A 26,160-nucleotide genomic window follows, 5' to 3' on the forward strand; every position below is an offset into this window, starting at 1 on the left:
TCAACAGCACAGGTTGTTTGTGCTTCCGCCCTACTTCCCTTTCTGATAAGTTTCACCAAAGCTCTCCACTGCAGACAGATTTCAATGTGGTTGGAAATAAAGACTAGTCTGGTTCATTCTAGCTTTTGGTTCTGCCTTCTGCACAGATGTGCTCAAACAACTGCTTTGATCTCCCAGCTGTACAACGGTTTCCAAGATAGTCATCTATTACAATAACGACTACACACGATAATTCAGATTAGTTTCAATTGCTGCAGCATCTAGAATGAATTAAAAGTTTTCCAGTGCATCATTGCTCCAGACTGAAACTTTCGTTAATTGCAATAAAAGCAAAATACTGCGGATGCTGGAAATCTGAAATAAAAACAAGCAATGCTGGAAATACTCAGCAGGTCTGGCAGCATCTGTGGAGAGAGAAGCAGAGTTAACGTTTCAGGTCAGTGACCCTTCTTCAGAACTGTACTGACTTACTGCATGCAACACCATGGCAGAACTGAAGAAGGGTCACTGACCTGAAACGTTAATTCTGCTTCTCTCTCCACAGATGCTGCCAGACCTGCTGAGTATTTCCAGCATTTCTTGTTTTTATTATCTTTAATTAATTGCACCTTATTTTCTTGAATTAATTGCCAAATATTGCCAAACCTTAAGGATATCTGGGTTTTTAGGCACTAATTTAGTGGATTAAGGCTTTAAGTAACTTTGATGCTTAGGAATTATTCTTGTTTCTCCTTCACACACCCCATTCTGGTTAAGATGGCATTTGTTGGATTTATTTGAGGGTGAGCTGTTTTAAATCACCACTGAGCCATGATCTTTTTTTGCAAACTTCTTGTGGTTCCCTGATGGTTGAATTGGTAAGTTGTGTTGTCCAGTGTCAAACTGAGTGATACAGAATAAGAGGGCCTCAGGTTGAATCCCCAGTCTCCTAGTGTGGCAGTAGGGGTGCTACATTTGGTCTCGCACCCCAGGACTAGGGAAGGAGGAAATCAGCCATGGCTGCCATTTCTGATCACCGTCCAGTAACCTCTGTTGTAAAGTTTGCACTCAGACACATGAGAATCTGTGCGGATGTGAACATTTGTGAGGGTGTGTCAAATGAGGGCAATGCCAGAGCTGAATACCCCTAAGTTTTAAAAGGGAAGAACAATCATGGTAACGGACTGTCAAGAAACCACACCTTAACATGAGTGAGCACCTATCAGTCCACAGTAAGTTGTGGGGTTTAATCTAACTTTACAGAGATAGTGCTGTTTATTTTTGCAAGTCTTTTGCAAGGTTTCTGATTGTTGTGCAGTCCATTCCACTTGTATAAATATTGCATAACAACAGAAGTTATAAATACCTTCCCTTTTACAAACTGGTATACCATTCTCCTTCTGAGATTACTGGGCCCCTGACATTGTCAATTTTACAGACTTCTGTCTTTTCAACTAATAACCCTGATCATTTTGTGTTCTTTTTTAACTCAAATGATTGATGACAGTTGACGCAGGGCAGCTAACTAGGAAACAGTGGCCTTTTCTTCATCTTCCCTTTTCACATACTGTAAATCCTCATTGCCCAGCATGTTTGTCATTTTTTTCCCTGAAGGATTAAAGGGGGTGGCTTGCTTTCAACAATAATAGTCTCTGCTGCAATTTGTGCAAAATCTCCAAGATGCAGAATTTGAAGATAATAGCTGCCTGCTGACAGTTCCATCATTTCACATCTTCCCTTCACAATGAATTTAGTTTGTTACAACCCATAGCTTCAGCCAGAATAACTGATGCATTTGTTTAAAATCCAGCAGTTGCAAACTGGAGTGTACTTTCTGTTTATATATACTAGTTTTTCTCTTGTGGGTGTTGTTCACAAAAATAAAAAGAAATCTTTCTTGTCTTACTGTCTTTGCTTGTCACTAGTTCTTTCTACCTTTCTTGCTCCCATACCTCCCCTCCCCCCCCCCTCTCTCTTTGTACAGTATCACATTTATTCTTATTTTCTCTTTTGTGCAAGGTTCTCTGTATGCCTCTTTCTCTGTATGCCTCTGTCTGTCTCTCTATCTCTATGGTTCTGTCTCTCGATGCCTCCATCTGTGTCTCTCTGTATGCCTCTGTGTCTCTCTTTGTATACCTCTGTCTGTCTCACTCTCTCTCTATGTCTCTTTTTCTTTCTCTCTCTTTCTCTGTTAGCCTCTCTCTATGTCTTTGTTTCTCTCTATGGGCTGAACTTTTGCCACGGAGGTGGGAAACAGGAGCCGGGTTTGTTTTCGGGTCAGAAACACGCCCCCCCCCCACCCCTGTTGAGAAACTGATTAAAGTTAAGATTTTCACATGGGTAAGCCCTTAATTGGTATGGAGACAGGTTTCCTGTCCAATTAGAGCCAGTGGGGCAGAAATAGAGATAGGGTCAGACGAAGTGTGGGACTGATTTAGACTCCCCATGGCAGCCTTCACTGAGGCTGCTGGTTGTCCTAAGGGAGAGATCTACTGATTGTGCCAAAGCCTTGCACACCACAGTGGGAAGTGAGATGTCACAGGACAGATGGAGGCCTGACACCTGGGGCAGGCCTGTCCCTCGCTTCATAGATGCTGACCTAGATCTAATGCTGGAGGCTATGAGGGAGAAGAGAGAGGTCCTCTTCCTGGAGGGTAGCAGAAGGAGGCCACCTCGTCATGCAGCAGGGGCACCTTTCTGTTCATTGTCATCTCCCTCCTCCTCCTCCTCTCTCACCTCCTGCAACTACCCATTCCCTGATGAGCTGTCTCCTTCTCGGGCCTCATTGTCTTCAAGGTCCACACCTCTCTGGAGGTCCATGGAAGTCAGTGACCGAGACCCTAGCAGGAGGGTATTGAAGGGCTGTCCAGGCACCAGAATTGCATGTTTAGAAGCCCGATGGCCTACTCAGTGGTTATCCTACTGAGCAGGTGGCATGGGTTATATATTGCCTCTGTGTCTCTGTCTTGGGGTCCCATAGAGGGGGGAGTAACCATGTCTTCAAGGCATACCCCTTGTCTCCTAGAGTCCATCCACGTAATTTGAGGGTTCGAATTATGATTTGAGGCAGCCTGGATTGGTGGAGGATAAAAGAGTCATGGCAGTTGCCAGGAAAGCAAGCACACATATTGAGGAAACTCTTGTGGTCGCAGACCAGCTAAATTTGAGGGAGTGGAAGCACTTCCTCTTGACGAATCTGAGGTGGGCAGTTGTTGGGTGCCTCGATGATCTCATGGGTGCAATCAATGATCCCTGCACCTGGGGAGAAATCCTGTGATAGTGGCGAAACCCAACGCCCTCTGTCCCTTCAAGGCCGCATCAGTCGTGAAATGAATTTACTGTCCAGCTCTGGCAAAGAGGGCATCAGTGACCTGTGAGATGCAGTACTGTGCAGCTGCTTATGAGATGCCACTAGGGTCTGTAGCTGATCCTCGGAAGGAGCCAGAAGCAAAGAAGTTCAAGGCCACAATGACATTGATGGCTACTGGCAGGGTGTGGCGACCAGTGTTGTGATGTGCAAGGTCTTCAGCGATGAGGTTACAGATGTCTGTGATTATCTGCCTGGAGAGTTTCTGCCTCCTGCGGCACTGGTCTCTGTCATCGCCAGGTAGCTCCATCTCCGGCGATAGATCCTGTGGTGGGGGTATGTTGTCGTTGCCTTCCTGCCCCTCTTTCCTCTCCCATGCCCTCCTGCTGCTCAGGGTTCTGCCTTTCTTGCAGTGGGTGTTGCCCCTCTTTGTCACAAGGCCAAAAATCTGACAATCATGCCCCCATTGCCAGCTGCAGCCTTCCTTTTGGATAGGTGGCTGCCCAATTGTCCTTGGCAGCCTTGCCTTCTGCTCTTCTGCCCCTGCGGTGCTGGGGATGGTGACGATCCCGTTCAGTTACCGAGCACTGAGTGGCCACTCTACCCGCCACCTGCGCAGCACCAAGGGGGCATCCTTACCAAATGCTGAGTTCCCCCTTTGCCCCGCTGACCCTCTTCTGGTGCTGGGGTGATGCCCTGGGGCAGTCATGACCGGCTCCCTGCTCTGTATACGCCTCCCTTCAGCAGATACTGCCTGAAACCTGTGCATCCCCTTCAAAATTCCACCCTCCCCCTCCAACAAGCTTTTAACAGGCTTTTTAATTACTTTAATTGGCCTCAATGGGAGGAGAGTGTGATCCCTGCCCCACCCTCCACTCCCGCCATGAACAGTGTCCTGAAACTGACATGCCGGTTGGTGGCAGTATTTTTGAGCCCCCACCCCACCTCTGTTCCCAAATACAGACGGGGGGGGGGCCCGAAAATTCAGCCTTATGTCTCTGTCTCCTTCTGTGTCTCTGTCTCTTTCTCTCTCTATGTCATGTGTGTGTGTGTGTCTCTGTATATCTATAGCTCTTTATGTCTATCTCTGTGTCTTTCAGTGTGCCTGTCTCTCTCTTTCTATGCTTCTCTTTCTGTCTCTCTTTCTCTATGTCTCTCTCGTTATGCTCTCTCTCTGTCTCTGAGTCTCTCTCTGTCTCTTTCTTTCTTTCTCTCTCTCTCTCTCTCTATGTGTATGTCTGTATCTCTCTCTCCCTCTCTCTCTTGCTCTTCCTCACCCTGTGCGTATCGAATCGCATGGAGTCCTGGGATTAAAATAAGGACTCTGACTGTCTTGTTAGTTGCAAAAATGATCTACTTTCCACCTTGGTGCAGATTAGAGCTGGGGATCAGTGGGGGTTGGAAAGAACTGCATCTGGGAGGAGTGGGTTCCTTGGGAGTCAGGTAGGGAGGAATTGGGAGCTAGGTCCTGGGCTGTCCTCTCAACCTAGTAGACCAGACATTGGGCAGTTCAGTACTGAAGGAGTGCTGCATTGTTGGAGGTGTTACCTTTTGGAAAGGTGTTACATCAGGGCCTCTTGTTCCTGACTAAGTGGGCATATACAGTCCCATGGCAGTATTCAAAGAAAAGCTGAGATGTCTCCAGGTGTCCAGACCAGCATTTTTCCCTGAACCAAAATTACCAAAACTAATTAGCCAGTCATTTATTTGTTTATTTTTCATGAGGCCATTTATGCGCGAATTGGATGCTGCATAACAACAGGGGCTACATATTGGCTGTGTCACACTTTGGGATGCTCAGAGAACATGAAAGATGCTATACAAATGCAAGTTCTTTCTTTACATTAGACACACCCCTTGTCCAAATAATGCTTTCTGATGCACATTTTTGATACAAGATGCATTTAAATTGTCGTGCAAGTACAAAGTGTACACAAATGTGTAACAGCATGTGTCTGGTTTCATGTCTCAATCTGACTCTAGAACACGTTAAAACCAAAAATGCACAAATTCCTTCCCCCACCCTGTCTGGGGAGGCCAAGTTATCCCACTTGAGATTGACACAAAATGGACTGTAACGCAGTGTGAAATCGTGCTTAAAAAGTGCTCAGGCACTTCGCTGGGCCTCACAGCCACTTCATAAACTTACTGCAAGGAGCCTTGCTTGTGTAATGCTTTGAGAGAGGGAATGCTGCCATCAGTGAAATTAAAACATTCAAAATTTATGGCTGGTTAGTGCAGGATTTAACAAAACACAAAAATGTTTTATGGCTCTGTTATGAGTCCCCTTTGTGACTGTGAACCAGAATTAAAAAAAATTATGTGATAGTTTTAATATAGTTTAAAATCAGGATGAATTGATACATATTCTTTGATTCTTGGATTTTTGAAATTCTTTGTACCACTCATCTTCAGAAGCTTTCAGAGAAAGGTTTTATTTGTTGCAGGTCTTGTGTTGGAAGAAGAGGCTGTCTTATTAAAGGCTGAAAGACCCTTTTGGTTCTAAAGGGTCTATAGGAGAATCATTTAAAATGTTAAAAAAGCCCCTTTTATAATATGCTTTCCTAAAGACTTATAATCATCCGAAGTGGGTCTCTTTATTTAATGTCTTGAAGATGAAAGGTGGAATGTATAGATTGTAGCATTATTGAACATTGCTATACAAAATACAGCTTGTGAAGGGCAGTAGTGATGTAGATCCTTGTTATCTGAGTCTGGAAGGAAGGTTCTAGCCTGTTATTTATTTGGGTTTATGAATCGATGACATTTGTGCGTTGATTTGAAGATGAACTGGTTAAATGGGATGGATGATTATTTTGTTTCTCAACCACTTTTAAGAGTCATCTTGGGTTCAGTTGGTAGCAGCGCCCACCAGTCTGACTCAGCAAATGGTGGATTCAAATCCTTCAGGACTTGAGCTCCTAATCTAGGCTGGCACCCCAGCACAGTATCGGGGAGTATTGTCCTGCTGGAGGATGAGGTGTTGAACCCCTCCGAGTATTCTTGTGTGGATCTCATGGCACTATCCAAAGAAAAGTAGAGAATTCTCCTGGCCAATGCTCCTCTCAACCAACACTACCAAAATTCATTTCAGTCTGAAAGCATGACCCCGAGCTTCCAGTTGCTTGCCATTTCAACACCCTCTCCCCCCCCCCCCACCCCCAACCCCACTCTCATGCCTACGTTTCTGTCCTTGGTCTGCTGCAGTGTTCCAGTGAACATCAACACAAGCTTGAGGAGCAGCACCTCACCCCTTTGATTAGGCACTGTACAGCTTGTGCACTCAACATTGAGTTCAACAATTTCAGAGCATGACTGACCTTTTTATATATTTTTCTATTTTATTTTTTAACCATATATCTGTTTCTCATGTGCCTTTGGACAGAGCTGCTCATTATTCTGCCTTTAACACTCTCGCTGGACTAATGTTTTGTCTTTCACTACTAGCCTTTACACTCTCTTTACCTTTGTCCCATGACATCGTTGTTACTTAATCTCTCCTGCTCTCTGCCCTATCACACACATTCCTTTTGTTCCCTTCCCCACCAACCCCCCTCCTCCTCCTTCACTTGCTTAAAACCTAACTCTTTTCTAACCTTTGCCAGTTGATGGAAGGTCACAGACCTGAAACGTTAACTCTGCTTCTCTCTCCATAGATTCTGCCTGACCTGCTGAGTATTTCCAGCACTTTCTGTTTTTACACCACCAAAATTAAATTGATAACTTATTGTTCTTTGTGGGATCTTGCTGTTTGTAAAATGACTTCCATGTTTGCCTGCATAACCATAGTCACTGAACCTCAAAGGATTACCCGGATTGTGAATCACTTAGGGGCATTTCTGAAAGATGTAATAAAGTGATACATAAATGCAAGTCTGCCTTTCTGCCTGTGTTCCTATCTCAGCATGTGCTTTCACCAGGCTTCTCAAAAATGCTGAGTAACTTAATTTAGTTTCTAAATTTATGAAAGTGAAACGGCCTTGGGCAAAAACTGCTATTTTGAGAGCAGCTTTTGTGGAAGTTCTGGCATTTAATTGTTAATTAATGCCAAAGTGCCTGTATACTGTAAAACCTGGTAATTGGGCTATGTTATGCATGTCAGATCTGGAGACTGAATAAGCAATCCATTGTTTCCCAGCACAAAGTGCAGAAAATTTATGTATCTTGGCAGTGTATATAAGACTTTTTGTTTCTTTTCTTTTTGGTGTACCGTTGTTTGGTACCAGACTGGAATTTAGGAGAATGCATTTTAAGCCATGAAGCTTGGAGTTAAAAAAAAAAAGCCAAGATTTTCAACTTGAAGGCTCCAGCCATTAATTTGAAAGAAGATGGTAGCTAATGAGGAAGGAGAGATTAGACAGGGAGAAACCTAGCAAAACTCAACACTAAGGTTGTGGTTGGCCAAGTTACCATTTTACCTCTAAACATACAGAGCTAGGCTCTGCTGCATGTACCAGCATGCAAGTGTTATTCAATCAAAGGGCTTGACAGGCTAAATGCGGAGTGGCAATTTCCCCTGGGTGGAGAATCTAGAACTATGGGTAATAGTCACAGGATAAGGGGTCGTACAGGTCATAGTAATGAGATAAGAGAGCAGTGAATGTTCAGTTGTTGACTTTATTCAAGACTGAGGTTGATGGATTTTCTGACACTATCAGGATCAAGGGATATGGGGATAGGGTGGAAAAGTGGAATTGAGGTAGAACAGGGTGTCCAACCTTTTTGCGTGGGGGGACGCATTACAATTTTTATCTTACATAATGGGCCAGTGAGACAATTTCAGAAAGAAAAAGGCACTAAAAAGTTATCTTACTATTAATCAAAACAACAACAAATGTACATTTTTGTGAAGAGGCTTTAAATGGGAAGATATCTTATTGACTTACTTCCTCATCACAATGTTGGACACTGATTTAGTGAGATACCAGGCATTTTGTTGCCTGCACACGTAGTCAATGTTTGCCCACACACTTGTAGCAATGCGGAGTATTCCGGATAGATGTCCATCTGTCAGGAGTGATCTTGATCGCTATCCCTTCTCTGTCTGTCTGTTTGTCTGTCTCTCCCTGTGTTGCTCCCCCCTCTCTGTGTTGCTCCCCTCGCTCTTTGTTGCACCCCCCTCTCTGTGTTGCTCCCCCCTCTCTGTGTTGCTCTCCCCGCTCTGTGTTGCTCCCCCCTCTCTGTGTTGCTCCCCTCCTCTGTGTTGTTGCCCCCCCTCTGTGTCGTCCTCACTCTCTGTGTCCCCCCCCACCCCCTACTCTCTCTGTGCCCCCTCTTTCTCGGTTCCCCCCCCCTCTTTCTCTCTTGGTCCCCACTTTTTCTCTCTTGGTCCTCCCCCTTTCTCTCGGTTCCCCCCTCTTTCTCTCTCCCCCCCCCCTCTCTCTCTCTCTGTCCACACTTCACTCTCTCCCTCTGCTCCCTCCCTCTGTCTCCCTCTCTCTCTGTCAACCTCTCTCTCTGTCCCGACCCCCCCCCTCTCTCTCTCTCTGTCCCCCCCTCTCTCTCCTCTCTTTCACTCTATCCCCCCCTCTCTCTGATAGTTGCAGGGAGCAGTAGCACTCAGCACAGTAGCTTTGTGGTTGGTCAGCTTTTTTTAAAAATCACGCTGTCAGTTTCGCAGCTGACAGGTTGGTTTCCAACTTTGGACAGATTTGGGGTTTTCCGGCGAACTTTATAAAAAAAAAGGTCAGAACCCGTCAGATAACCCCGAATCTGTCCAAAGTTGGAAACCAACCTGTCAGCTGTGAAACTGACCGCAATTCTTTTTAAAAAGTCAGTCTGGAAGAAGAAGAAAATGGAAAATTTCTCATCTCAAATACATCCATGGGCTGTATGTTGGGAGAAGATAGCCATGATTTTATTGAATGGTGGAGCAGTCTCGAGGGGACATATGACCTTTCCCTGCTCCTATTTCTCATGTTCTTATGTGTTTACCAATTCTTACACGTGATTGCCTCTCTCCTTCCCATTGTAATGCTGGAGATCAAGCAGTTACCTTCCTGGATTCAGAGTCAGGTAGAACCTCCACTGCACCATCTGCATTTTTCTAAGCTGCCACCTTGGGCATATCAGTGCTTCAGGCATATAAATATTGCATTGTTGTCGCGAGACATGTCTACTTTATTGGTACCAACTGGCCAGATGAAGATATTGAGAAAAATGCAGATTATGTTAATAGGTTGCAATGTTGTCCAATTTGCTTCATTCAGTATTAGTCACTTTCTACCTCGGTGTTATACAGCTCAGAATGTTCTCTATATACATAATTTTCAAAGGAGGGTATGTATAATTGTGCTGCTGCATGTTTATCCCAGTTCAGTGGACATGGTGCAAGACTTTCAAACGCCAATCATTGTACTTTATACCTATTGATAGCACTGGAGGTGATGTGGTATCTTGATTTGAACACAGTGGTGCTACAGGGAGCTGGAAGAGCGTGCAGGGTGGCACATTTAGCACTTAGGAGGGCCGAGAGTCGGACCATAAGAGAAGCAATGAATGGCCTTAGTAATATCCACTTAAAGCAGATAAAGGTTGTGAAGGAGTGAGGGAAGCTGGAAACGAGAGGTGAGGGAAAGATCATCCAACATGCAACAAGCTTTTTTTGGAAATAAAAACAAAAATTGCTGGAAATGCTCAGCAGATCTGGCAGTATATGTGGAGAGATCAACAGAGCTAAATGTTTCAGGTCAGTGACCCTTCATTAGGTGGAATCTAGTCTGTACTAGTCCTCAAAGGAAACCTGAATAATGGAACAAAGTGGATGGGTCTAATGGCCTTTTAATCTCCTTTAAAAGGCAAAATACCTATTTGAAAGTTTTGCTGTAACGAAGCACTGTGCAAAGAACAAATCCAATATTAAACAATGGAGAAGAGCAATAAAGATTTCTGATTCACTGAGAGATGTATTATTTTCTATCTAATGTTATTCCCCCCCTCCTTAAGATGTTGCCTGTCTTTGAAGCAGAGTTCCCACTGATTATTACACAAGAACAAGTGTTTGCAGAAAGGGAGAGAAAATTTGGAAAGAGCCCATAACTCCCAAGATTCTGTGAACTTTTAAAAAATGTTTAATTAGCAAAATTTTATTATCTAACCCTGATATCTTGTAATATTTTGTTTTTGACAAAGTTTTTTTGTAAACGATTGGAAACCTGTTATGGTTGATGAACCTTCTTAAAACCTAATTGTGTTACATGGAATGTACAGCATAGAAACAGGCCATTTGGCCCAACTGGTCCATTACTGGTGTTTATGGTCCACACAAGCCTCCTTCCACCTCTGTCAGCAAAACATTCTGTTTCTTTCTCCCTTATGTTTATCCAGCTTCCTCTAAAATGCATCCATGCTATTTGCCACAACTACTCCTTGTGGCAGCGGGTTCCACATTCTAACCACTCTCTGAGGAAGGAAGTCACAGCAGGCAACGTAAATCCATGTGCCATTTGTCCGAAAAGGTGTTCCTGCAATTTATACTCAAAATCTGTTCTTTCTTTCAGAATTCAGTAACACGGAGTGCCCCCTTAAACAGCGATGCGCAAAATCGAATGGGAGCCCGATTCCTCACCACATACGACAAGAGATTCGTCATTAAAACGATAACTAGTGAAGATGTAGCAGAGATGCACAATATTTTAAAAAAATACCATCAGGTACATTTGGATCCAGGCAATGTTTTTTTGATTAAGGGCTATGACAAAGGTTGGGATCTGGAGCTTCCAAGGCATTAATCGTGCACTACGTTAAAACTGACAGAGAGAGGGAGAGGGGGGGAGAGAGAAAGAGGGGGGAACCAAGAGAGAAAATTCATCAAAAACTTCAATAACTAAAGCTTTCACATCGTAAGATGCAGCAGTGGAGGGGGAGGGAAGGATTTCTATCCTTTGTGTCTAGCTTACATTTGGTCAACCATTTAAAACTGGTTTGAAGCTGGCCAGGGAGTGACCTTAAACTAAAACTTGAAGTCTTTACTTGCCACTTTGATCAGAATGAGTGCCGACTGGGATTTCGGTGCTCAAATTTGCAGTGGGCACAAAATTTAAATCAGGGCCAATAGAGTCAGAAGTCGGCAGAATGAAGCATCATGAAACTGGTGTTCTAATTGCGAGAAATGTATTTAGTCACAGACTTGCTGTCCGCTGAGAGGATGAGAAGGGGAATTTAGTTATGGGATATGATGAAATGGCCGAGGCATTGAACAGGTATTTTGTATCGGTCTTCACAGTGGAGGACATTAATAACATGCCAGTAATTGACAAAAGAGACGAACGTAGGTGAGGACCTGGAAACAATCATTATTACGGAAGAGGTAGTGTTGGGCAAGCTAATGGAGCTAAGGATTGATAAGTCTCCTGGCCCTGATGGAATGCATCCCAGGGTACTAAAAGAGATGGCGGGAGAAATAGCAGGTGCACTGGCGGTAATTTTCCAAAATTCGCTGGACTCTGGGGTAGTCCCAGCAGATTGGAAAACAGCAGATGTGACGCCACTGTTTAAAAAGGGAGGTAGACAAAAGATGGGGAATTATAGACCGGTTAGCTTAACCTCTGTAGTGGGGAAGATGCTTGAGTCTATTATCAAGGAAGAAATAGCAGGGCATCTCGATAGAAATTGTCCCGTTGGGCAGACGCAGCATGGGTTCATGAAGGGCAGGTCATGCTTGACAAATCTTTTGGAATTCTATGATGACATTACGAGCAAGGTGTACAATGGGGACCCAGTGGATGTGGTGTACCTAGATTTCCAACAGGCCTTCGACAAGGTGCCGCACAAGAGGCTGCTGCATAAGATAAGGATGCATGGCGTTAGGGGTAAAGTATTAGCATGGATAGAGGATTGGTTGACTAACAGGAAGCAGAGAGTGGGGATAAATGAGTGCTATTCTGGGTGGCAATCAGTCACTAGTGGTGTGCCTCAGGGATCGGTGTTGGGACCGCAATTATTTACAATTTATATAGATGATTTGGAGTTGGGGACCACGTGTAGGGTGTCAAAGTTTGCAGATGACACTAAGATGAGTGGCAGAGCAAAGTGTGCAGATGACTGTGAAACTTTGCAGAGGAACATAGATACATTGAGTGAGTGGGCAAAGGTCTGGCAGATGGAATACAATGTTAATAAATGTGAAGTCATTCATTTCGGTAGGAGTAACAGTAAAAAGGATTATTACTTGAATGGTAAAAAGTTGCAGCATGCTGCTATGCAGAGGGACCTGGGTGTCCTTGTGCATGAATCGCAGAAGGTTGGTCTGCATGTACAGCAAGTAATTAGGAAGGCAAATGGAATTTTGTCCTTCATTGCTAAAGGGATTGAGTTTAAAAGCAGAGAGGTTATGTTGCAGTTGTATAAGGTACTGGTGAGGCCGCACCTGGAGTACTGTGTGCAGTTTTGGTCTCCTTACTTGAGAAAGGATGTACTGGCACTGGAGGGGGTGCAGAGGAGGTTCACTAGGTTGATTCCGGAGTTGAGGGGGTTGGTTTATGAGGAGAGACTGAGTAGATTGGGATTATATTCATTGGAATTCAGAAGAATGAGGGGGGATCTTATAGAAACATATAAAATTATGAAGGGAATAGATAAGATACAAGTAGGGAGGATGTTTCCACTGGCAGGTGAAGCTAGGACAAGAAGGCATAGCCTCAAGATTAGAGGGAGCAGATTTAGGACTGAATTAAGAAGGAACTTCTTCACCCAGAGGGTTGTTAATCTATGGAATTCCTTGCCCAGTGAAGTAGTTGACGCTTCTTCAGTAAACGTTTTTAAAGCTAAGGTAGATAATCTTTTTGTACAATAAAGGAATTAAGGGATACGGTGAGAGCGCGGGTAAGTGGATCTGAGTCGACGAAAAGATCAGCCATGATCTTATTGAATGGCGGAGCAGGCTCGAGGGGCCGGACGGCCTACTCCTGCTCCTAGTTCTTATGATTTTATGATCTTATGACCTGAAGGTAATATCCCAGACGGGAAGCATGTTGCCTGCACCAGGATTTAATAAGTCTGAAGTACAGCACTTTTTGTTAGTTCAGTATCAGAATGTTTAAAAATTAACAGCAGATGGCGGCTCTGTGGATGGTCTAGTATGTAGAAGTTCTACCTGGTGTTGTATTGGGCCATGCAGTGCCCCTGGATTAAGGGGGAGGAAAAATGAGCCATGTCTGTTGCTGCTAATTCTGTGATATCCACTTGGAAATGTCCATGCTTGATATTAAGTGAGGATTGGATGGGGCTTATCTGTGATTGCCCTCCATGGTTGAACGACCTGTTGATGCTTGCTAACTGTCATGAAAAATGGCCAGCACCTGTGCTGCCATACCCCAGCAAGAGTCTGTGCCTTGTCGAGAGGAGTAGAAAAAGTAGCAATTATAATTAATAGCAATTAATATAATAAAAAACGCATGTTCCTGTTTGACTTTACTCTGTGAAAGTATTTTTTAAATTTTTCTAGTATATTGTGGAATGCCATGGCAACACGCTTCTTCCCCAATTCCTGGGCATGTACCGGTTAACAGTGGATGGAGTGGAGACCTACATGACTGTAACGAGAAATGTATTTAGTCACAGACTTACAGTTCACAGGAAATACGACCTGAAGGTAATATCCCAGACAGAAACATGTTGCCTGCACCAGAATTTCTCTGCATGTGTTTCTTTCAAAGCTAGTTATGGAACTTTGTATAACTTCTGTGTCAGAAAGGGGACCATAATCTGCAAAACATTGAATTATATAGCTCTCCACACATAAAAGTATCTTCAAATATAAAAGGTATGCAATAAACAGGGAGGAGAAATAGGAAAAGGTACTATGGGGAGAGTGAAGGCATAATCAAAGAGTGATTTTTGGGAGGCTTTTGAAGGCAGTGAGAGGAGTAATAATGTGAAGTGGTGCAGGGAGAATGTTCCAAAGGAAGGAACTCACTGTCTGAAGCAACAGCCTCTGATGTTTACAGAGAAGAAGGTGGGAATTCATCAGTAATCCAGTATCCAAAAGGTGAAAGGTGCAAATAAGAGAATATGGCTGGGAAAGATCACTCATGTAGGGCCTAACAAGACCATAAAGGTACATAAAATTGAGGACAAGGATCTTGAAGTCAATTTGCTGGAACACAGGGAGCTAATAAAGCATCAGTAAGGATGGAGGTGTCAAGCAGGTGGGTTTTGTTGCATCTGTGGAGCGTCCCTAGTGGAGGGGCTGGTGCGCTTTTCAGTACAAAATGCTTTAAGTTTTAACCACTGCCCACAAAGTTAGCTATCACCCCTTCGATACATTCTCCTTCGTTTTACAAAGTATGTAATGTGTCCTTAACAACCCTCTACCTACAGCAATCTGCTTACCCAGTGAAATTCATGGCTGCACTGCAACAAAGTTACTTTCAATTACTTTTTTCCCAATTTTCTTTTTAGAAAAAAGCTATTAATGATTAAAACATTTAAAATTTAGTTTCGTTCCTAAATCGCTAACACATCAGGAGCCACACAGACAAGGAAGATCTTGCATTCAATCCCTAGTGTGTGTGGGTGGTGTTGAGCTGGCTGACCTCAACTCAGGTAGCAAAAGGGATGCTGCCTTTAGTCTTGTGCTCCAGAGCTGTGGAAGGGGAATAAATCAGCCAGGGTTCCTGCTCCTGATCTCTCTCCAGTGACATGTACTTGAAGTTCACATGTATGAATGTCAATTGGGGACAGCATTGGGCTTGTCTGTTGTGCTCACCATGATGGAATAGCTTACTGATATTCACTGATGAGTCTCACCCATGAATAATGGCCATTTGGACAAGGTACCGTATCCCGATAAGGAGTTATAAACATTTGAAGTGAGAACAAAATTAATTGGGGCTTTTTATATGAGCAAAACATTTACATTAGCTGCTGAATGTTCATTCTCAAAACATGGAGCTGATTCGCAGGTCAGTTTGATAACAGAAATGTTCAGAATTCCAGCAGTGAATAGAAACCGTTTTTGGTGAGTCAGACAAATTCTTCTTCCCCACTCCCCAGATGAAATCACTTGGTGGGTGAAGCAATTGTTTAAATGCTTACTCTTGTTAAATGAACAAGCCTTTGCTTATTCTTGATATCTGCTTGCTAATCCTCTCTGATTAAAACTCTTCAGGGCTAGCCTGTCCCCAGTGGCTCATCAAATATATCAACTGAATAGCTCAGCCATAACCTAGCAAGGTCCAGATTTAATCTGTTTTTTTCGATTATTCATTCATGGGATGTGGACATCACTGGCAAGGCCACCATTTATTGCCCATCCCTAATTGCCCTTGAGAAGTTGGTGGTAAGTCACCTTCTTGAACTATTGCAGTCCATGTGGATTATAGTTTTTTGCAGCGGTTTTGGAACAACTCAGTGGCTTGCCAGGCCATTTAAGAGTTGCTGTGGTCTAACATCACATAAAGGCAAACCGGGTAAGCTCGACAGGTTTCCTTCCTTAAAGGACATTAGTGAACCACTTGGGTTTTTACGACAATCCGGTGGTTTAATGGTTACTATTACTGATACTGGCTTTTTATTCCAAATTTATTCCTTAGCTTCTGACTTTCTTTTATTAAATTCCTTAACTGCGATGGTCAGATTTGAACTGCAATTCTGGATTATTAGTCCAGGTCTCAGATTACTAGTTCAGTAATATAACCACTATGCTACCATGCCCATTTTGCTGGTTTCAACCACATAAGAGCTGGTGGGTACTAAATTCGGCCTCTGTGTCCCTGGGCTAGGGAGGGAGAGATTTAAGCCAGGTTTGCCACTCCTAATTGTTTCTGCTGGGGAGTATGTGTGCATGGGTGTTGGATGAGTCCAGGATCAGGCTGGATCATGATAAGTTATGCAGTCAAATAGCCAGCCATCCGGAATCAACAGTGGAGGATGGCTAACACCATTGGAACTCTACCCCAACAGGAGTCACTGACTTAAGAAAAGAAGGGAAACGGGGAAAATGCTGTGAACATTAATTTTTAAAGTAGCATGAAAGGCCAGTATGGTCACTCCGTCACCCACTGATTTACAAATAGCAACCAGAGGTGCCCAGTTTAGTGCATTGCCAACTATATTATTTTTGCAAATCCTTGCTCTTGTCCCTGAGGATATGAGACCACAAAGGTAGTGGTGCACAGCGAACAAGTGAGATATACAGATTCCCCGATTGGTTAAATTGATAACAGGTGGCATTCAAAGTGAGAGCAATGAATAAAGACCATTTCGGTGAGTTGGGTGAACTCCTCCTATCCCCTCCCCACAAATCCGCTCCCCAAAATGGTGCTGATAACAGGGGAAATGATTGTTTAAGTAATCACTGTATGAGACAAATAACCCTACTTCATTCTCGATGTCTGTCTGCCAACCCCCCACTCTGATTAAAACTCATCACAACCGTGGGTGGCATATTTGAATGTTGGCCTGTGCTGTGAGTCAGACCCCTGACTGCAGCATTGTGAAAGTGCTACATGAACCATAAAACATAGTTCCTGTAATTTTCAACTGTATAATTAATTCCTTTTAAACTGTGCTATAAACAGGCTTGGAAAAGGATTAAATGCGGCAAAACTGGATACTTCACCCCTTTTCAAAGTTTCTTTTGTCAAAGCAAATTTCAAAGTAAACTTTGATGTGGAGATGGTATTTATCAGCATGACCTACCAAAGGAAAACCTGCTAAGAGGGGTCTTAGTGAAAGCCAACTGATTATTCATAATCTTAAAGGCACAGTGCCCATTAATAATTTAAAGCTGCAGTGCCTCAGAATTATGATTTTGTTGTGTGCATCTGTCCCTAATAACTTATAAAATGTTTAAAATTTATAAAATTTGAGGTATATAAAATTTTGATATGGTGAGCAGAGAAAAGATTGTTTTCTCTAGTTGGGGAGTCAGTGATCAGAGGGGTCATCAATTTAAAATTATAGCTACTAGACTGAGGAGAGGAGTTAGGAGTAATTGCTTTATACAGAAGATTGTTGGAATATGGAGTGATTGAAGCATTGTTGTATTCCAAAAAGCCAGTTGGTGAGGTACTGGAGCCAATCTTTACTCAGTCTAACATTTATTTACAGAGTAAAACATTACAAGCATACACCTCCTAGCTCAACTAACCACCTCCACCACCCCCAGTTTCAGTCTGTGTCTCTTTATATCTGCTCAAGTGAAACCCCAATTATAACCCTCCACTTGCATATAATTAACCACAATTGATATACAATTAACAAGCAATGTCATCTTTTCTGGCAATATTGCATAGATTTTTGAAACAGAAAAATATAGGGCTATGATGAGAAAGCAGTGTCGTGGGATTAGTTTTGGATTGCTCTGGCACAAAGCCAGCACTGATACAATGGGCCGAACAGCCTCCTTCTATCTATAACCTTCTATAAGCTTCATCAGTCGGCTCCTCACATTTGCCTTGCAGAAGCTGGTTTTCTCAATAGATTCATAAATCCACAGTTTGGTGAGTGTGCAATACTGTTGTTCTCTTTGAATAGCCTCTCATTTAAACTATGGAGCACAGACAATGGAGGAATAAATGCATTTGGCTGCACTTTAGTAAAGTAAAATACCGTTAAATTCTCCCAGGTGTCATCTGTTGCAAAGGTATTCCAGTTTTTGGAACCAAAGTTAATCTCAGGAACTCATAATTGTATGTACTCTCATTTAAGATCTTTGCTGTACGCCCCCCAGATCTGGCTCTTATTTCCAGGAAGCTGTCTATAAAAGAAGGAGCTGACGAGAACACTGTGTTCATGCACTGTCCTCATCTCTGGAACATGGTTTTGAATCCAACCAGACTGATAGGGTGTAGCTCATGTCTTGTTTTCTCCTGATTTTTAATGATTCTACATGAAATAAGTGGGAGAAGTCTCACCTCAGTTCCTAATGCATACAGGTCTGTAGTACAATACTATATGTAATTTAGGAAAAAAAAATTATATTAAATGTGCAGTCTCACTTGGTTAGATCACGGTAATGCCTGAAGTGGGATATGAAGCTATCACACTTGTGTAAAGAAAGAAAATCTTCCATTTGCAAGGCACCTTTCATGACCTCGGGATGTCCCAAATCTTATACAGCCAGTGAAGTACCTTTGAAGTGTAGTCACTATAGTAATGTAGGGAAAGTAGCAGCCAATATGCACACAGCAAGCTCCCAGAAACAGCAGTGTGCTAACTACTAGATGATCTGTTTTAGTGATGTTGGTTGAGGAATAAATATTGCCCAGGCCACCAGGCAAATCTGTCCTTGTTACAACCGAAGTGGGAGGAGTGCACTGTCATTTCTAGTTCCATTTTTCGACAGATCACAAAATATGTTTTTTTGAATGTTTATCCAGTTACCGATGCATTCAATCACATACTGTACTCTTTATCCCAGAATAAAATCCACCAACCAGGTTTCTTTAATAAACAACAAAATTATCAGTTTATTATAAAACAAGACTGAACCAGTAATGAAGCAAAGCATTAACACACAGATTGAAATATTAAAGTTTCCCTTTTTGAATTCCCCACACAAACTCACATGCACACTGAAGAAAATACAGAAATTCTCTCTGCAGAGGTCTATTACAAAAAAAAACCCCAAAAAAGAATACTTTGGCCAAATACTTGCTAATTCTTGAAGAATAATGAGAAGGTATGGAAAGATGTCAGTTGTCCCTTTTTGGTCTGGCGTCCCAAATACGCATAAACGGCTGTCATGGGGCTCTTTCTAAAGCAGTTCTTTTCAGGCGACGTTGAGGAACAGTTTGGCGGCCTTTCCAGGAGAAATGCGGAATCAGTTTCTCTATTTCATACACTTGATTCTCTGGAAGTTCTCAAAGACATGGAAGATGGTGAGCTGATGGTGGCTGCTGGTTTTCTCCAACTGTGTTCAAAACAGTTCACATCCCAACACACTGTCCAAAGCAAAACCAAAATCAAAGAGTTCTTTCAATGAACTATTAACAACAAAGCAAAGTCCAGCTTCTATGAAATCTTCAGCCTTCCAATCAATCCATCTTCACAATTTAAATATAAGTTCTCAAAATCATATACTTAACAAAAAATACAGAAGCGCTTTCGTAATATCCCGCAGATATGTTTTTGAAAGTGTAGTTAAGGCATGTTATTGGGACAAAGTAGAGGGAGCTTTACTCTGATCTGACCCATACTATTCCTAGTACTGACATCCTTACTGTTAATGAGCTCAAGAACACAATTGAGTGGCATTTTAACAGTGTAAGTGGACAAACTATGCTGCTTGAAATTAAATTTTGTGTGCTGGCTGGAATATTATAACAAATGGCCACAGAGAAAATGTTTGCTAAACTATAGTCGTCTTTCAGCATAGATATGTATAAAATTAAGTTATTAAATTAATTAAATGCTGGCAGTAAGTCAACTAATTAAGGAATGGAGTAATTTAATTATTGAATCAAGTGAAAAATTAATTATGAAATGCAGAGTATAACTTAATTTAATTTAGAGAAATTTAAGTACATTCTATTGAAAGTGAATGCTTCCATTATATAAATAAAAATTGAAAATCCACAGACTGTCCCAAAGTCTCTTGTGAAGGCACTGCACAATGTGCTACTGAGCTATCCAAACCAGTTGAGCCCAGATTTGAATCCTGAATTGTTCTGAATTATGTGATGTAAGCTGGTTGAGTATAGAATAATAGAATAGAACAGCAGAGAAGGAGCCCATTCAGCCCATCGAGTCTGCACCTGCTCTTTCGAGGCAATCCAGTTAGTCCCACTCCCCGGCTGTTTCCTATATCCCTGCAATTTTTTTTCTCCTTCAAGTATTTACTTTCGAAAGCTACTATTGAATCTGTTTCCACCACCCTATCAGGCAGTGCATTCCACATCCTAACCACTCATTGAGTGAAAAAGCCTTTCCTCAGATCACAGTGGCGCAGTGGTTAGCACCGCAGCCTCACAGCTCCAGCGACCCGGGTTCAATTCTGGATACTGCCTGTGTGGAGTTTGCAAGTTCTCCCTGTGTCTGCGTGGGTTTCCTCCGGGTGCTCCGGTTTCATCCCACAAGCCAAAAGACTTGCAGGTTGATAGGTTAATTGGCCATTATAAATTGCCCCTAGTATAGGTAGGTGGTAGGGAAATATAGGGACAGGTGGGGATGTGGTAGGAATATGGGATTAGTGTAGGGTTAGTATAAAATGGGTGGTTGATGGTCGGCACAGACTCGGTGGGCCGAAGGGCCTGTTTCAGTGCTGTATCTCTAAACTAAACTTCTGGTTCTTTGTATAGGGACACTGCTGCTGGCCTCAGTGCCCTCAATGATAGAGGGGAAAAATCATACAAGGGTGTTCCTGCTCCTGATTGCTAGCCAGTGATCCCTGCTGCAAGGTGTCTTTGTGTTTATTAGGTGAGGAGAAGATCAAACTTGGCTTCGATGTCCAAATAACAGCCATCAATACAACAACAACAGCATGCATTTACATAGTTTCTTTAACATAGTAACATGTCACAAAACGCTTTCAGATAGAATTTGGCACAGAGTCACATAAGGCGATATGGGACAGGTGACCAAAAGCTTGGTCAAAGAGGCAGGTTTTAAGGAATGTCTTACAGGAGGAGAAGCAGATAAGTTTAGGGAGGGAATTCCAGAGTTTAAGTCCTAGGCAGCTGAAAGCAAAGGCGCCAATGGTGGAGTGATTGAAATAGGGGATATGCAAGAGACCAGAGTTGGTGGAGCGCAGAGTTCTTGGAGGGTTGTAAAGCTGGAGGAGACAACAGAGATGGGGAAGAGCGAGCCATGGAGGGATTTGAAGGTAAGGTTGAAAATTTTAAAATCAATACAAATTGCATTTGCAGAAATTCAGCACTTTAGCTGTTTTGCTACTGTTAAGTGAAGATTATATAATGCAGATTGTACAGCTTAATGATGCTGGAGGTTAATTGAAATTTTCAAAACATGAGATGGGTAGTTTTTTTTTAAGTAAGGATATAAGGATATTGAGAGATATGGAAGAAAGGCTGGTAAATGGAGTTGAGACACTGATCGGCCATGATCTAATTGAATGGCAGACTAGACTCAGAGGCATGTTCCCATATACAACCTGTCTTTTATACACCAACGTGCTCTATCATTTCAGTTATTTCAACAAGATGCTGATTTGCACTAAATTGCATATATTAACTTTGTGAAGCTCCTCATTTTTGCAGACTTATGTTGGAGCTAAATACATGTTAGAAATTGCACAATAGAGAACTTTGAATCTCTGAGAAGTGGATACAATTTGTGGGGGGGGCGGGGTTAAACTGCTTAATAGCTGAATTGCCATTTTCTACCCTAATTTAATGTCTGCTAAAGGTTTCTACAGCCATCCTGTTGGTGCAGCCGTAGTCCCAGAAGACCATAGACATCTCTCTCCATTAGAGAGAGACAGTTGGTGATGTTTAGCTTGAGGGCCACCACTCCTCAAGCTTGGGGTAAGGTGAAGAGGCAGGCCTCCATGAACTGCCACAGCCAGTGTGGGGATTGAACCCGCACTGTTGACATCTTCCTGTATCACACTCGAGCCGTCTAACCGACCACACCAGCCACCACCACTGCCACCCCCACCCCCACTCCCCCACCACAGCCATCCGGTACTGCTATGGTACAGAATGCTTTCAGTTCCAACCGCAACTGTATTTCTAACTGTTTGCTACCTTTTCCAATAAAGGACACTGTGCCACAGTATGGCAGAGTGTGCGGTTGTGCCTTTAATGTCCACGTAAGCAAGTTCTGATCTCCTATGTGCCCTGAGAGATGCAGCGAGCAGATGACTAGTATTACTCATTACAGGGAACGAAAGAAAGTAGGGGGATGAATCCTTTAATTCCATATTCGTACAACCCGGTCCCCTCTCCACTCCCCCCTCGGAAATTGAACAGAAGATTGGGATTTGCACGAGTTTGCTTATTCCATCCTCCTTGTTTCATGTGTGGTGTGCAGTCAAGGGAGTTCTGAGGAGAGTAACGTTTTAAAATATCTTTTCTTTAAAAAAAAAGACAATGTTAATGTTTTCTTGTTGCTTTCTTCCTTAGGGTTCAACGGTATCGAGGGAAGCCAGTGGAAAAGAAAAGGTATAGTGATCTACGTGTATGAAATGCATGATCATTCTCTCAGCTTCCCTTGCTTTTATAGGCATTGGTTTTATCTTAGAAATATGACCAACACATATTCACAAGCAGAGCCAGTTTGAAAGTCTTCTTTCATCTACAACAGCCAGGATTTTGTTTTGTTTGTTTTTTATATATATATAGTTATTGCAAAGAAACTTCTATTTATTTTTTGTAATTTAAAAAAAGCATGACATTATTAAATCACTTTGTATTTATGGAATTGACAGGAACAATGGGTCTCTTCATGTGAGGCTTGAAGATGTTTACTGCTATAGGCCTTTGCTTATTTGTTATGATATAGGCATAACCTGTGGTGGAACAGAGAGTTACTTCAATCCCTGTGCTGTAAAGTATTACTGATGCCAGCTCTGAACCTAACAGAATTGGATGCAACGCTGCTGCAGTGCAGCAAAGCTCCAACACATTGAGCCTCAGAGCAGTGGGATTAGAGCTGTACATGTTGCCTCTCTGATGAATTACCAATATCGTCCATGCTCTCCTGGGAAGGTGTCCACAGGGAGGAAGAAACACTGGTGATGCTTCTGTACACCTCCTACAGACTAGGCATAGAAGCCTGGCAGAGTGTGTGGCCAGGGATAAGAGGGAGTGTGTTGGAAGAAATATATTCTTCAACATTAATAGAAGGGAAAGGATGTACAGTAAAACACCTTCAAATAATTGATGCAATAGCTTAAGTTATTACTTGACCTCATTTGGCTAAAAGTAAACCTACCTGAAATATTCCCTTCACAATACTTGTCCCCCAGAGTGGATTGAGCAATACATCTAAAGATCATGAGTGCATGGTTTTCCAGAAGTTTAATCTCTGAAGGCGATGCTCGCAGCTAAATGTATAATTATATAATTTATCTATGCTGTTCTTTCAAAGATATGATTGCATTACGGCACTTTTTATTCTAACTCAACATCATTAATTGCTGATAATGTACAAAAGCCCTTAAGAAAAGAAAACATTTGATCCATTAAGCCCTCTCCTTCCATGTTGCATGTACGCACTTCTTTGCCATGAACTATATCCCACTCATTTCAATCTGACCATTTCTAACCAGATATATATCCAGCTTTTTGTTTTGTTTCAAAGGTGTTAGTTGACATAGTGTTAACTGACTTTGCTGGGACTCTGCTAGGGGCAGACCCTGTAATGTACTTCTTTTTTCCTAGTTGTATCCTTATAATCCGTCATTTCTAAAATAGTACTTGCATCAAAACATCTCGCATTGAATTGCTTTTTATTTGAAGTAGGGTGACCATTGTTTCCTCCAACCGGCTGCGTAGCAACCTGAAAGTCCCTGCACAGGCCGTGTACAAATTATGGCCCCTTTAAATTACCGCACGTGCGTGGTCATACAAACAAAATTAAATGGGCCACACACTGAAACAAATCGCCTATGCACTTGAAAAAAGATTAGATGGTGACTACTGTGGTGCAGCTGTTCTATGTCAGTAACGCCTCACAGTTATGAGATGAATGGGCAGTCAGTCTGACTGTAGCTGGTATTATTTGTGTGTGTTCTATACATCAATCATCTGCTCTATACTGCTGCAAGCAAACTTCAATAATAGGATAGACCCAGAACACAAATAAGCACTGCAAAAGTGATTGGAGTAATACTCCATATGCGTTATGCAATGTAGTAGGTATTAGAGAACAAGTCATTCGATCTTTCAGAAGATATTGACCGGCAATTGGAACTTTATTCTTACAGCTAATGTTGGTTTCCAGGCCACTGTGCTGGAAGAGAATGGTTAGAACGTGGAACTTGCTACTACATGGAGTAGTTGACGTGAATAGCTTAGATGCATTTAAGGGAAAGCTGGATAAGCACCTCAGGGATAAAGGAATAGAAGGATATGCTGATAGAATTAGGTGAAAAGGGGTGGGAGGAGACTTGTGTGGAGCATTAATACTGGCATAGACCAGTTAGGCCAAATAACCTGGTTCTGAGGTGTAAACTCTGATGTCTTGCAAACAACTATCAAATGCTATTATGTGGCAACTGAATCTGATTCAACAAATGCAAAATGGAATTACAACGAAAATTAGGCACAGCCCAGTGTAGCATTCAGCCATACAAATTAGAGGCTCCCAGATTCAAAGCTTAGTGTATTGTTGAGTTTATTCATCTCAGTCAGGACATCAGTAGAGGTGCTACAATCAGCCTCCTAAGTGGGGAAGGTGATGCAAATCAGCCAGGTTTCCTACTTCTGATTGACATCCAATGATCCCTGTTGGAAGGTTACATGTATGGAGGTTGGGTGAGAACAGGGTCGGCTCAGCTTTACAGTTGTCTTCCCACCTCTGCTAATGCAATATTGTCCAATGTTAGCCAGATGTGGCTAATTCCATTTCTGATTAATAAATTAGAAAGTGGCTAACAGACACAGTCATTGGGCATGTGATCTCAATACTTGTATTCACATGACGTATGCATGAGAACTCGAACCTGTTTTGTGCATTTGTTAGTAAAATGATAAAATGAAAATCATTTTTTTTATCATCGTGAGCACTTTATTTGGTTGCTGATTGGTGGTAGATATTTGTTCAGTAAGTACACATGTGAAGTGTGTTTACTGATATTGCATGTAACATGTGTTACGAACAGGTGAGAAAGGGGTCTAGGGTTCCCTCTCTGCCTTCACCTGGTCTTACTGTAACAGGGTTTTCATTTTAAACACACCATGTTTAAAGCTCCCCCTTGGTGAATCCTTGTTCACTGCTTTCCAATTATCAGGCAAAGAAACCAACACAAAGAGGTTTTCTTAGGTTTAAAGAAGAAAGGTTGAAATTTATTAAGCTTAAACTCTAATTTGGTTAATGTCTACGGATACACGATGCTAGTATGCATATGCAATACACACATGCAGATAGAGATAGAAAAGAGCAGAAGAAAAATAAAGTGGAAAAGTTTGAGGCAATCGCTGAAGATAGTTTTTTTGTTACTGTTCCTCGAGCTCGCTGCAGAGTCCTTGATTGTAGATAGGTCTTGCTTTTTGTTGGGGTCCAGTATTCTTCTTAAACCTTGCTCGATGTAGGAGACTTTTCTCTCTTGGGGTTCATGAAGACTCTTCAGTTTTCAGTGGATTTGGAGTTCCGTGAGAAAGAGAGGAAGAGCCAGACCTGAGAGGTCTTCTTCAATCCAGGAGCATACTGCAGTCTCTCTGTTCAAAACTCTTTGTACAATTCAGAAAAAACAGTTTGCCAAGCAGGCTAGTCACGTGAGCACTGGTCTGACCATACTGTTTGTGGATTCGGCCATCCCAGCAGTCATCCTGAAATTTGAGCTCTCTCACCTTCAGTGTTTGCTGCTCAAAAGTCCATTGTGGGTTAAATTGGATAAGGGAAGTAACCCCATTGTCTCCACAAGCACTACCTGTAATATGCAGATATCTTTCCAGCCAAGGGCCTGTTGATTTTTTTTTAAACAAGTCCTTTTTTTCACTTCAGCAACAGTTTTCAAATCAAAATTCATATGACAAAATTAATATGCCTCATTCTTGGCAGGTGGGGAGTGGGGGGTCTGCATGACATACGTCTTCTACTAAATGTAGCATATGCTGCTAAAATGGTGTTGCCCTACTCACACCTTTGGCGAGCCAGCAATTTCTAATGGATGACTCTGGCCTAATGGGTGCATATCCTGCTGACTCTTGCAGTCAAGGCTTACAAATGAAAAGTTTGCAGAATATGACAGGGCTGCCAGTGCCCATGACACTATATGCAATTATGGGCTGTATGGGCTAAAACAT

General features: G+C 42.4%; 1 protein-coding gene across 6 annotated transcripts in view; it reads left to right on the top strand.

Annotated features, from left to right (window-relative positions):
* The window catches only part of LOC137348202 (phosphatidylinositol 5-phosphate 4-kinase type-2 beta), a 125,529-nt gene that overhangs the window by 60,831 nt on the left and 38,538 nt on the right, over positions 1-26,160 (top strand). For all 6 annotated transcript variants that reach the window (XR_010969094.1, XM_068013548.1, XM_068013547.1 and 3 more), the window contains 3 exons: positions 10,786-10,938; positions 13,731-13,877; positions 22,315-22,353. Coding sequence is in view for 5 of the 6 variants with exons in the window: in XM_068013548.1 (XP_067869649.1) it covers positions 10,786-10,938; positions 13,731-13,877; positions 22,315-22,353 (339 nt within the window). In the remaining variant the exon portion in view is untranslated. The remainder of the gene's footprint in view (positions 1-10,785; positions 10,939-13,730; positions 13,878-22,314; positions 22,354-26,160) is intronic.

This window comes from Heterodontus francisci, chromosome 33 (genome assembly GCF_036365525.1).
Source record: "Heterodontus francisci isolate sHetFra1 chromosome 33, sHetFra1.hap1, whole genome shotgun sequence".
NCBI classification, from domain to species: Eukaryota; Metazoa; Chordata; class Chondrichthyes; order Heterodontiformes; family Heterodontidae; genus Heterodontus; species Heterodontus francisci.